The sequence below is a fragment of the Rattus norvegicus genome, chromosome 5, assembly GCF_021556685.1.
Source record: "Rattus norvegicus strain SHRSP/BbbUtx chromosome 5, alternate assembly SHRSP_T2T, whole genome shotgun sequence".
NCBI classification, from domain to species: Eukaryota; Metazoa; Chordata; class Mammalia; order Rodentia; family Muridae; genus Rattus; species Rattus norvegicus.
The window spans coordinates 157,327,601-157,341,010 of record NC_141538.1 but is presented as its reverse complement, the minus strand read 5'-3'; the positions used below and the strand labels follow the sequence as shown (position 1 = coordinate 157,341,010).

Below are 13,410 nucleotides of genomic sequence, written 5' to 3'. Positions count from 1 at the left end.
GCGCCTCGCGCCCGCCCGGGGCCGCAGACGGCCAGCAGCGAAGCACAGCCGAGCCTCGCGGGGCCGTCCCAGCCCGAGGACCTCGGGCCTGCGACCCCCGCGGCTCGCATCCCACTTTCTAAGACCTCTAAGAGGACGCGCCGCGCTCTTCGCGGCCGCCGCGCGCGGTAAGTCTCGCCCGGGCCCGCACGCCGGAGCGGGGTAGCTGGGGTCCCTTTGCTTCTGCGACCTGCAGTGTCCCCTGAGCCCAGCAGTTTCTCTCCACTCCCCGCCAGCCCGCGACCTCTGCGTTGCGCAGCTCGGCGGCCAGCCCGGAGCCTCCGATCGCCCGCGCTCCGGACGTGGGCGCGGCTCCCGAGTGGCCAGGGGCACCGGCGGCGTCCGGAGCCGGTCGCCAGCCGCGCCCCGGGCTCCGTTTCTTGTAGGAGTTTCACCGCCAAGACTGAGAGTAGGAGGGAGAGCGTCGCCCGGCAGGCGCCGGGCAGCGCTGGGACACTGGACTCACGCGTCCTCTGGATCTATCCTGGTCCCTTCGTAGCTGCTGCTCAATCGGTCCCTGTCTCCCATCCACAGGTCTCTGGCTCTCCATCGCTCCATTTCCGCCCCCATGCTCTCTTAGTTCTGTCCCTCCCGCTGTCCCTTTCGCCCCGTTTTTCACTTTCTCTGAGCTTGTGTCTCTGCTTTCGTGTTGTCTCTCTGTTTTCCCTCGGTCGCGGAGAACCACCCTGACCTCCTCTCTCCAAATCATAGTATCCTGCCCCAGCTTCCGAGGCGCGGTCCCCCAGCTGGGCTCGTGGAGAGTTCCTCTGGCACTACAAAAGACCCCAAATCCTCCTCTTCCCTGCTCCAAAGTCTGGCCGGTGTCACCCACCCCCACTTGCAGGGGCAGAGAGGGAGAGAGAGAGAACAAGCGGGAGCGCCCGCCTGCCTGAGCTAGCTGGCGTTTCCAGCGGGTAGAGCCTTGTAAGCATTCCACCCCAGTGAGGCAGTGTTCACCGCAGGGTTCTGCTGCCGGCCACCTGCCCTCCAGCCGGCTCTGGCTCCCGGGCTAGGCGATGTTCTTTTACAAGCGTCACTAAAGGGGGCAGCTGCTTGCCTTGGCCAGGCTGGGGGGTGGGGGTGGGGATGGGGGGCATCAAGAGAGAAAGCCACATTTGCAGGCTTTCCAAGGCCCTTGCCCAGCTGGAAGCCACCAGCCTGAAACTCGGAACACCCCAGGAAAACAGCCCGCTGGCACAGACTGAGAGTGGGGAAGTAAGTTGTCAACAGGCAGCCCCCCACTCTTTGTCACTGAGCAGCCAGCCTCCCGAGACTCCCACGGATGCTGGAACCATTTGGGCGGGTTTGCCTTGACTTAGAGCCAAAGAAGAGACAAGGCTGGGGCGTTTCCTTGGTGACCCCCCAACCCCCACCCCTCTCCACCCTTCCCTGAAAAGCCAGACCTCTCTCCTGGGCCTGTGTGTTGGAGGGGTAGACAGGGGAGTGGATGCTGTGTCCTAGCCAGAGGTACAGCCTCCTTAAAGTGAAATTTCAGCTCCTTCCTCCCACTGGCAACCCCAGGGGTCGGAGGCTGTGGGGTGGGCAGGGTTGTTGGTGAGGTCTGAGGGGAACTTCTGTTGAGCAGATGTGTAGGCCTGCCCTGCAGCCGGTAGTTAGCATACATTTGTTTTGGAGACGGTTTCTGGTCTATGGGCAGAAGGGTCTGTGGGACCTGATTGTCTGCATAGGAATGAATACCCAGAGCTTGGAAGTGGAGCTAGCTACCTGGCCGTAGGAGGTAGGCTTGGGTGGCAGGGGACAGACCCCCGGGGTATCAACCCACTGCACAGTTTTTTCAGGCTTTGCCCTGGAGCTGAAGGAAGGAAAGTCACCCTGTGGTGCTCCTGGGGTCATGGAATCCTTGTGGCCTCCAGCGGCACACTGGAGCCAGACTCTCCCCAAGGGGCTCGACTAAGCCAGATGTTCCCAGGCTAGGCCGAGGTCTATTGCACAGGTGGTAAGTAAGCGTGAGGCTTACAGAGGTGAAATACAGGTCACTGACACGCTCTATATGAACAGCCTTGCCCCTATGACACTAATTCTGGGGTACCGCTCTCCCTCAGCACCCAGGAATCTAGAGCCGGGCCTGGCTGGTGTGAGCTGCACCTCAGGCCGGATACGGCTTCGCCCCCTCCCCAGCAGCGGTTTTTCAGTTGATCCCTTCAAGGAAGTCCCTGTACTCTTTCCAAGACCTGGAGGATTGCCCCACCCTGCTGATCCCCAAGCCCAGGGCAGCGGCCACAAGCACCACACCCTCTCCACCAGCCGCATGCGCAGTGGGCACCAGGCATAGCCCGCTCTCGGTAGCTAGACTCGAGAGGGGCTTACTCACAAAGCCCCTGTCTTCCGAAGGGGTAGAGTTCAGTGAGTACTTGCCTCCACTCCTGCCCTGGCAAGTAAGTGTGGTAGTGACACTTGGCCCCTTTGAAACCGTCCCCAGCCATCTTGTTGCTTGCTTAAATGTCAACTCAAGGTATCCCCTAAATCCCTATCACTTGGCAGATGCTTCCCGGATTGAGAAACACTAAGGATTAAACAAGAGGCCCGGGGTGAGGGCAAGCCTTTGCTCCTCATGGTGGCTTCTTGAAGCTGTAGCCTCACAGTGACAACCTTATACACACTCTTCAGTTTAACTCTTACAGCTGCCTGGGGGGAGTGGCCTCTACTGTTCCCACACTACAGATGAGAAAACTGAGGCACACAGTGCTCGGGTGGTTGATCAGAGATTTGAACCTGAGCCAGCGGTAATTGTGAGGAGCGGAGGAAAGACTCTCTCTCTCTCTCTCTCTCTCTCTCTCTCTCTCTCTCTCTCTCTCTGTGTGTGTGTGTGTGTGTGTGTGTGTGTGTGTGTGTAAGAAGCCTGGGGGTGTGTGGGTACGACTTACCTTGAAAATTCTTGTGGGGATTGAAGGGTCCTGACTTTTCATATTTAACAAGCGAGGAAATGAGGGGCCAGGCATAAGTGTTTCATGACTTTAATCCCAGTACTCGGGAGACAGAGGCAGGCAGGTCTCTGAGTTCAAGGCCAGTCTGGTCTACATAGTGAGTTCCAGGACAACCGGGGTACATAGTAAGACCCTGTCTCGAAATTTAAAATAAATAAATAAATAAATAAATAAATAAATAAATAAATAAATAAATAAATGGGAAGCTAGGGGGAGTGGTAGTCAATTATTCCCTCTACACTTCAAGTCACCCCTTTGCTGTACTTTAGGCTTTAGTGGGTGGTATTGTTCGTAGCCAAGTCCTTGAGAACTAAGTCCCATCCTGCTGTAGGCGTTAGGCATTAGCCGTGCAGTCCAGGGGACTCTGTCAGTCGTGACATTAAGGGGTCTTTCTGTGGGGGGAAAAAGGGGGGGCACAGTTCCTGACATGGCTGGGCCTCAGATTCATGTGGGGAACACAGATAAATGCCTGTTCAGGTCATACCCCTGAACGGTTTGACTGGTCTTTGGCGTTTTGATTTTGTAAGTTAGGCCCAGGGCTTCTACCTTTCTAGAGAGTCTCAGGGCAGTCGTGGAGTCTGGCAGGTATGGGGTGAGCCAAGCCCTGTGTATTCACAGCTCCACCCCCTGGCATTCCCGAAGGGCCCTGTGAGCCAAGGGCCCTGGGAAGCTACCACAGCACTCTCTGCCCTCTTCCTGCCTGGGAGAGAAGAGTGAGCCTCGTCTTAGCCTGTGTGAGGTGCATGGGTCACCCTGTGGGGGCTTCCTTTGTGTGTGAGTGAATGGCAATTCAGAAAAGGTAAGGCTCTCTCTACGGGGAGCTGGAAAGAAAGTCTGCACCTATCAGAATGCAGAACCCCGAGAGAGGTTCACTAGAAATGTCCGCCCCATTCCCGGGTCTGAGGTGTGGCCAGGGTGAGCACCTGTATAAACTCCACCTCTGCTAAGGATGCCACTGAACTCCCAATGGGACACTCCTCTCTAGTACCCAGAGCCCAGGAACCAGGTTCTGCGGTGACCTTATGCTTATCTTTGGGGATTCAGGAGTGGAGCTCACACTGGATCTCTGTGGATCCAGGTCTCAGAGGAAGCAGTGGGTGAGCACCAGAGTTCTGACGGGGAGAGGAGAGCAGCTCCCAGGAGACCCCGAATCCCATCCCAGCTCCCCACTCCCTGGACACCTCTCCCCATTTCTTGCTCTCCCCTTTCCTCACTTCTGTGAGCCTTCCACCTGCGAGGGTGACTGCCTGATTTGCTCAGGATCAAGCCTTGGATTTTCCTACTGTCAAGACATAGAAGCTCACACAAATTCCAGCCGCCCTGTTCTTTATGTAAACGGTGGGAGAGATGGGGCCTGCCCGGATACAGTGATTGTAAGCTGACGTGGTACAGCCTTTCCAACAGCAACTGTAGTTAGGACCCACATTTCCCTGCCATGTTGGAGAGGCTTTGGGGCCCTCCTTTGGCCTTTGCTCTCAGCCAGGAGCTCCCTCCCTCAGTCTTCACCAGTACCCATCTGTCATCCTCTGTTCGACCCAGAATTATGATCTTCTACCCTCCTCACTAAGCCATGTCTATGTTTCTCCTGTGGGTAAATGTAGGGCCCTCCGGCTATACCCTCCCTTCTCTCACCTTCCTCGAAGAACCCAGAAAAGGAGTGCCAGCTACAGGGAATGAGATGGCCCACAGGGGGGCCGTGGCTCTTCTCTGTGACTGGAAATGTCTTGGGACAAGCTCTGCAGAGTCTGGTGTTGATTGGGCAGATGACTGGCTGACTCCGGTTCTGCCCTGGCTCTCTGGCACTCTGCGTGACCTTCGGGGTGGAAGGTATGAGAAACTGGGTGAGGCTCTGAAGGCCCAGGAAGGGAAAATCCAAATGCTGCTTAGACAGAGATGAGCTGAGTTGCTGGTTGTGAACATAAGCGAGTATAATCAACAGAAGATTAAACGTGCACCGGTGAGGGGAGAGCACCATGGCCTCTGGGTAGGGTGTGAGGGATAAAGGGGGGCTTCCTAACAGCAAGTTTTGCTTTCTTTCTGACACTGCTCAGCTTTACTCATGATCCTGGAAAGTGAGCTGGTGTGGGTGGGTGCTGGATGCTGGGTATTGGATGAGTGCTGGGTGCTGAGTGCTGGATGCTGGGTGTTGGATGCTGAGTACTGGGTATTGAATGCTGAGTGCTGGGTGCTGGATGCTAGGTTTTGGATGCTGAGTGCTGGAGGCTGGGTGTTGGATACTGGGTGCTGGGTGCTGGAGGCTGGGTGCTGGAGGCTGGGTGTTGGATGCTGAATGCTGGAGGCTGGGTGCTAAAGGCTGGATGTTGGATGCTGAGTGCTGGAGGCTGGGTGTTGGATGCTGGGTGCTGGAGGCTGAGTGCCAAGTGCTGGGTGCTGGTACAGCTCCCAGTTCTGAGAAGGAGCTGTGTTTCTCCTTTATAGCCAAGGAAAGTAGGCTGTGAGAGATAAAGTCTCTCTTAAAGCCATACAACTCCTAGGCTACAGAAATCAAACACTGGGAACTCCAGGGATAAAGGTCCGGTCTATTGGTGGTCTGGCTGTGTCCTGGGGAGGTGGAGCATGGTCCCAGTGTTCTGCTCCAAGGTCCTGGTCAGGGCATAGTGGGTTGGGATGTAGCACTCTTCTGAAAGGCATGGCTAATCCTTATTCCACCGGGCACCTAGAAAGGAAGAAAAAGCAGGCAGGTTTCTAACTCAGCCTGTCTTGTTTCTCCTCAACGTCTGCCAGCTCTAATAACACCCTGCTCTCTCTGTGCTAGGGACCCTGCAAATGTCCCCTTATCCCGTCTTCAGGTAGCTTTGTGGTTAACCTCCAGGCTGATCACCACTTCAGCCAGTCCTGATGTTGGCAGCTTCAAGCCTCATCTCTCGGTGTAAGTCAGACTCACATGTCCATCTCTTGACTACTGTCAAGACTCAGCTCGGACTGCAAACCTAACTCCTATGGAGTTAGCTTCACTACCTACTTGGGTCTTACTCACTTCCTGCCTGTCATTGCCAAGAAAGTGTCACAGATTTAGATGATATAGCAGGGACCTCTCTGATTTCGAGAGGGACTAGTCCAGCAGAGGGAGGACCCAGGGGCTCTGGTCTTTTTCTATGGGCTTTGGAATGCTTTAAAAGGCCAAGGCCATACATTGGTTCAGGCTAGTTCCTGAGGGAAGACAGGGGGTCTCTCAGGAGCAGGAGTCTGTTGAGTAGCAGTTAGGAAGGAGTCCAGTCGGTTCCATTCAGGTGTGCTTGCTCTAAAAATGTAGGTTTGCTGTAGATCTTGTCGGTGAATCTGGGTTGTGTAGGTCACAGCAGAAAGTGATCAGGATCGAGGCACGATGTTCAGCCCCACCCCCAGCTGTCCCCACCCCTGTCAAGCCACGGACAGAGATCATCATCAGGGACCAAGACCTCTGAATCAGAAGAGCAATATCTGGGAGGAAGGAAGAGTGCTCGATGACCCTCCCTGGCATCCCACTCCCTCAGCACACCTGGGTTCTCATTGTCACCTCCCTAGACACTGTGCAAAACACCTGCCTCTGTCACCTCCACCACTTTCCAGTGGGTGGGGTGGGAGATAGGTCTGGTACATGGCTTCCCCAGGCCCGGTATATGGCTTCCCCATGGAGAACTAAAGGTATATGTTCCTGCTTCGCTGCCCCACGGGCAAGCTCATCCAGTTCCCGACTGAGCTGCGTTTATTTCCTGACTGGACCTATCAGACCACCCCGAGGAAGTGTGAATCCTATCCCAGATAGGAGCTTTCACACCATAAGTCCCCAGGGAATTCTGAGGTGTGTGCGCGCGGTGTGATGGGGTAGTGGGTGCCGCCTACAGAAGATAAAGTTAAGGAAGGCGGCAGAAATCCCCCTCGGAGTGGCGCCTTTAAACACAGACTTTGTCCTGCAGCGCCATCTTGTGGCTGACCATGAAATTTACCGTCTTAGTCCCGAAGCAGAGAACTCCGTAAAATGGTTAGGATCCGCCTGGGGGTAATGATGTGTGCTACACCCTGGTGGGGAATCTTAAGAAGAAACACATCTGACTGAGTGTCATAGAGCTGAGTATCAATGTCTTTTTAGGAGGCATGGCCAGCCGTCTCTAAGGCTGTGATCAAAGGATTACTTTGAGTTTATAATAAGAGGGATCCAATCCTGAGACCTTGAGCAAGCTAGGCACACACACACTGCTCCACTGAGGCGCACTCCCAGTCTGACATCAGTAACTATCTCGCCGAGGACCGTTCCCCAATGCTGCCAGGTGCAATGCTACATAGCTTCCGAGGTTTAGAGAGGTCCAAGGTGTATTTGGAGCTGGGCACAGGGCTACCATAGGTAGGTGGAATCCGGATAATTAGGAGTGCAAAGTCATCCTTCGATACAGACTTAATTTGAGGTCAGCTTGGGCTACATAAGACCATATCTCAAAAAAAAAAAAAAAAAAAAAAAGGTTACTGGTTTGTCTGTGGACTTTGAATCCTGGAATCAGATCGATGTTTGGAAGACACCCCTGCTCTAATCTCTGAGGCCATACTGTACCTCACCTGCCACCTGTGTTTAGTTCCAGGGCTCCGGAGGTGACAGGCACAATGCTTTGGGTCCTGGTGGGGACTGTTCTCCCTGTCATGTTGCTGGCTGCCCCGCCACCCATCAACAAGCTGGCCCTGTTTCCGGACAAGAGTGCCTGGTGCGAAGCCAAGAACATCACGCAGATTGTGGGCCACAGCGGCTGTGAGGCCAAGTCTATCCAGAACAGGTGCGACTCTGGGAGGGAGGAAGAGAGTGAGGACAGGGACCGAGGGAGGGGTGAGGGACATCAGGACTGCCCATCCCTGCCTCCCCTCTGGAGAGCGAGCTCAGTGACATCTCCTCCCACAGGGCGTGCCTAGGACAATGCTTCAGTTACAGCGTCCCCAACACCTTCCCGCAGTCCACAGAGTCCCTGGTGCACTGTGACTCCTGCATGCCGGCCCAGTCCATGTGGGAGATTGTGAGTACAGCTGTCCGATCCCCGGGCCAGAGCAGGAGGCCTCGGATACTCACCGTGTGTGCAGGCTGCAGGGTTCCTGCTGGGGATACATGGGGACCTTTCTCCAGGGCTTCTCAGTCTGATACAAACCTGTAGAAGATTCCAGATATCTCTGAGGTTCTATCCATGTCACAGAGACCACAGCTCTTCAGTCCTCATTCATTGTTATTGAAATCTCTGCCGTTCTCTGCCCCACTCGGCTCTCCCAGCACTCTCTTAGAACCTCCTTCCTCGCCAGCAACTTGACACTTACCTAACCCATCTCATTTTAGCCCTTCTTACCTGCTTTGTTCTTTCCACCCCAGGATCTTTGCATATGCCCCATGCTTTGTTCTGAACCACCACCCCTCCCCAGGCCACCCCCTCAGCTAGTTAATTTCTACTAGTTCTTTAGCTCTTGACTCAGCATTATTTCCTCAAGGGCATTGTTCCAGACCCTCTGACCCAGTCAAGCTGCGCCGTAGGCTCTCAAGCACTGTGTACCTTTGCTTTGGGCAGCTGACACATGCACAGGTTTCCTAATATATCAGACACCTGTGCCCTACCTGCAACTGTACCTCACCTGCACCTGTGCCTCACCTGCAAGTATACCCCACCTGTACCTGTACCCCACCTTCACCTGTGTCCCACCTGCATCTGTACCCCACCTGTACCTGTACCCCACCTGCACCTGTGCCTCACCTGTACCTGTGCCTCACCTGAACCCGTGTCCCACCTGCAACTGTACCCCACCTGCACCTGTGCCCCACCTGCACCTGTGCCCCACCTGTACCTGTGCCTCACCTGCACCTGTGTGCCACCTGCAACTGTACCGCACTTGCAACTGTACCCCACCTGACCTGTGCCCCACATGCACCTGTGCCCCATCTGTACCTGTGCCTCACCTGCATTTGTGCCCTAACTGCACCTGTGCCTGAGAGCAGTCATGGAGTAGATGCTCTGTAGAAGAAAGGAGGGGGAGGGAGAAAGGACATGACTACAAGGTAAGGGTCAGGTTGCTAAGGAGCTTGCTATAGAGTGAACATTGCTGAGTTAGGATCAGAATTGTGCAGAGTTTGGGACCAGTGAGGGAGCCAGAACCTTCTATGAAGAAGGAAGGACTTAGCAGTCTCTGGGGGCAGATCAGGCAGTGAGAGTTACTGTTAGTGCAGCAGGGTCTGGCATGGTAAGGTCAGCCAGGACCAGCCTGAAGGTCCTGAAGACCTGAGAAAGGGGTCAGGATTTGCCTCCAGGTTCACTGGGAGCACAGTATGTGTGTGAGGGTGGATTTACCCCCACCCACATGCCCAGGGGAATGGTAGCGCTGTGTGTAGGAAGATGAGAGAAGATGAGAGTTGTGTAAGAAGATGAGAGGGGGCTGGAGAGATGGCTCAGTGGTTAGGAGCACTGACTGCTCTTCCCGAGGTCCTGAGTTCAAATCCCAGCAACCACATGGTGGCTCACAGCCATCTGTGATGGGATCTGATGCTCTCTTCTGGTGTGTCTGAAGACAGCTACAGTGTACTCACATAAAATAATCTTTAAAAAAGTACACTAGAGGGGCTGGGGATTTAGCTCAGTGGTAGAGCGCTTGCCTAGGAAGCGCAAGGCCCTGGGTTCGGTCCCCAGCTCCGAAAAAAAGAACCAAAAAAAAAAAAAAGTACACTAGAAGGGGAAGGAGTAGGAGGACGAGGACGAGGAGGACGAGGATGAAGACAAGGATGAGGAGGAGGAGAAATAGAAATTCCCTCAGGGGCTCAGTCCCCTCAAGCCCCTCATATGGGTTCACAGAACATGGGATGAGATATTTGGTTCCCAAAGATGTGTTATTCTTGGGGGTCTCTCCACCTGCCCAAACGTCAGGAAGCATCCCTTTTCTTGCTTCTGCCCCACCCAGGTGACCTTGGAGTGCCCCGGCCACGAGGAGGTGCCCAGGGTGGACAAGCTGGTTGAGAAGATTGTACACTGCAGCTGCCAAGCCTGCGGCAAGGAACCCAGTCATGAGGGCCTGAACGTCTACATGCAGGGTGAAGATGGGCCAGGCTCCCAGCCAGGATCGCACTCCCACTCCCATCCCCACCCTGGTGGCCAGACCCCTGAACCTGAAGAACCTCCTGGAGCCCCTCAAGTTGAGGAAGAGGGGGCTGAGGACTGAGGGCCCCCAACTCTTCCTCCCCTCTTGTCCCCTGTGGAATGTCTGGTCCCACCCTCCAGGGAAGAGGGAGGGGAGAGGCAGAGGCCCCCCTCCCCCTCTGGCACTAGATGGACTTGGAATGTTGCCTGGTTGCCATGGAGATCTGAAGGGAGGGGCTGGAGCCAAGCTGCACGATTTAATATATGCAAGATGAGGGGAGGAAGCAGACATCTTTGGGACTTTTCTTTTGGAAGGTGAAGTGTGGTCTTTCCTTTCAGCCTTCTGGAGAGGAGCCCTCTGGATAGAGAGGAAGCAGGTTGAGCTGCTGAGGATGACTGAGATCCTCAGATAGGGCAGGCCCAGGTCAGGACCCAGACAACGGATGGGGCAGGATCCCCAGTGACGGGCAGAGGGTGGGTATCATGTCAGCATCCCCTTTGCAGGAGGATCTAGGTAGGAAGACAGCTGGCAGAAGTCGGAAACTCCAGCCCCATAGGTTTCCCTAAAGGCCTCCCCTCATGTAACCCCTTCAATGGAGTGGCTTAGGAGTCAGGCTGGGGCAGGACCCTGCTGACTCAGGTGCCAGAGTGTCACTGAAGAAGAAAGAAGATCCCCCTCCCCCACACCCTGTCCCTCCCTCCAGAGATCTTAGCTCTTTGCTCTCCCCAAGTTCTGGACTCTTCTGAAAACAGCTGCAACCGGTCCTGCCGTCCTTGGGGCTGGTCTTTCTGAAAGAGGTGACAGTTTATCCCCATCACCTGGGACCGTAGTGGACAGGAGGCCCCTGCCTAGGGCCCCTGCTGACCTCAGCTTTCTCTAGCTCCTTATTCTATCCACTCCTTCTTCCCAGCTGCACTTTAACCTTAGGGCAGGGCAGGTGGCGAGGAAGGGCCCTCTGTCTCCTTATCTGCTGGCACCATTGTGTCCAGGGGGTTGCCAGCTCACCCCCTCCCTGGGGGTGCCCCAGCCCATGGCTGTTTGACGAGAGCCTTAGAGCTTGTAACTAGTAGCCATCTCCCCTGAACCTGAGTGTTTCCATGAATAAAATGCCTTCAACGCCTCTACTCTCCTCCCTGTGGACTGGTTCTCTTGGCCAAGCTGGTTATGGGCCCAGGGATGGGAGGTGGGTTTGGTCCGGACAGTGCGGGACTGACCTGAGGTATCCTTGTAGTTCAGCCCCGGTCTGGTGGTCCTCTCCCTTTCCTGCCTTGGCACCGCCTCTGGCTCACCTCCTCTCTTGGGCTCGGGTGAGCATTTCTGCCTTGGTCCCTGTGGCTGGACCTAGATCTGGGTAATTGATCCCTTGAGAACGCTCTCTCCATCTCTTTACTCTCAGTGACCCAGCATGGGCCTTGCTACATGTCACCAGCCTGGACCAAGCCCCAGAAAAAGATGAAACGGATGAACCCCAAAAAGGTTGATTACAAAAGGTTGGGCCCTGCGCTAAGTCATTTAGGTATCGTGAGTCGTCTTACCTAACCCCCAGTCCTGCTTGAATCCTGTCCGTATTTTTTTTATGCTCAAGGTATCTTAGGTGCAGAGAAGTTAGTCATCTCTCCAGGGCTATCTTGTTAAATGCCACCAAGAATCAAACCCAGACAATCTGGGCCAGAATCCCTGCCAAGCTTGGTGCAAGCATTCACCAGTCTGTGGGGGAACTCACACATTTTCTCTTCAGAGTGGTCCGCTTGGAACGTGGGTGTCCACTTGGCCTACAGCAGCTCACAGGTCTTCCGGTGTCACTTCAACATGGCAGTCAAAATACTGGCAACGAATTTGCTCCTAGAGGTCCCTGGGGCTGCGCCTCGGAAGCCCTGTGCCTCGGGTCTGAGAGCTGTCTTACTAGCAGCTGTAGGCAGTTTCTTAGCTTGTGGAAAGATAATTCACTGAGACACTGGGTAGACATCCAGTGGGAAGGCGGCTGACAGGCTGCTGGCAGACCCTGAATGGCAGCCAAAGACGGAAACGTAGGCTCTGCAGAGCTAGGTGTCAGAAAGACTTAGGGTAAATGGGAAGAGAGAGGCTGGAGACCAAAGGCCTGAGGCAGCGGGCCAGTTGGTGGCGTGGGTACAGTTTTCTAGGGGCCAACTCACCCCCTTCCTGGAGGGGCAATTGGAGAGGCTATGCCATCTGAGAGAGGTAGGGTCCCAAGGTAGAGCGACCTCTGGTGGGATGTGGAAGTCTTGCCAGGGAGAGGAGCCAGATCTCGGAGATGAAAAAACAAATTGGGCGCGTGCACTTGGGGTTGCACGGGCACATGCGCAGGCCAGAAGACAAGCGTGTCATTTCTCAGATGCCATTCACCTTGATTTTGGGGACAAAGTCTCTTATTGACCTAGAGAGAACTTAGCAAGTAGGCAAGGCTGGTTGGTCACTGAGTACCAGCATCCCAGTCTCCACCTCCCCAGCATAGGAACAAGTGCCACCACACCAGGCTTGTGTGTGTGTGTGTGTGTGTGTGCGCGCGCGCGCTCGTGCTCACGTGTGTGCATTTAAATACATGTATGTCATTGTGTCCATGTAGAGGTCAGAAAACAATGTTTGGGAGATGGTTCTCTCCATCTTGTGGGCACGGGATATTGAAAGACCATCAGGCTTGGTGGGAAGTACCCTTACCTGCCATCTTGCTTCCCTGCCCAACATCAGTATATATGTGTGTATGTATGTATGTATGTATGTATGTATGTATACATATATGTTAAACATAGGTTCTGGGGATCCATCTCAGATCCTCATGTTTGCTTGCACAGGACAAATTAGTTTTGGGTTTTTTTTTTGTGTTTTGTTTTGTTTGTTTTTGTTTTGTTTTTTGTGACCATGTCTTAGCCTGGGCAGGCTATGACCATGAACTTCTGGTCCCTTTGCCTCTGTCTTTGGAATGCTGCTACTACAGCTCTGTGCCACCATGCCTGATTTATCTAGCACTGGAGATGAAAGCCAAGACGGCATGCATCTAGGTAAGCACTCTCCGGACGGGTAGATCATATTTCCTGTCTTTGGGGCGGGGGGATGTTCTGTAGCCTAGAGTTGATTCGAGCTCATGGTCCTCCAGCCCCAGCCTCGAGAATCCGTGTATGTGCCGTCACACTCTGCAGAAAATAGAATTCTAGAAGTCTCGGGAACTGCATCCACATGAAGTATGTGTGTAAATGCAAGTGCATGTGCGTGCATGTGTGGACGTGCGTGTACATGGGGTGCTGATTTCAGAGTTTCACCCCCACCGAGCTTGAACTGAGCCACGGAGAGAACGCAGGAACAAAATTGCAGCCCCTCATCC

General features: G+C 54.5%; 1 protein-coding gene and 1 long non-coding RNA gene across 2 annotated transcripts; one reads left to right on the top strand and one right to left on the bottom strand.

Moving 5' to 3' along the window:
* Nbl1 (NBL1, DAN family BMP antagonist) lies at positions 1-11,198 on the top strand. The gene is made up of 4 exons (NM_031609.2): positions 1-167; positions 7,553-7,747; positions 7,870-7,981; positions 9,897-11,198. The coding sequence occupies exons 2-4, from the start codon at positions 7,581-7,583 to the stop codon at positions 10,152-10,154; spliced, it is 537 nt and encodes a 178-aa protein (NP_113797.2). The 5' UTR covers positions 1-167; positions 7,553-7,580; the 3' UTR covers positions 10,155-11,198.
* On the bottom strand, positions 4,893-11,962 carry LOC120103015 (uncharacterized). The gene is made up of 4 exons (XR_015621273.1): positions 11,797-11,962; positions 8,905-8,959; positions 8,035-8,110; positions 4,893-5,661 (listed from the first exon to the last, which is right to left on the bottom strand). It is a non-coding gene; the product is annotated as an uncharacterized LOC120103015 (long non-coding RNA).
* Positions 11,963-13,410: the final 1,448 nt, after the last annotated feature.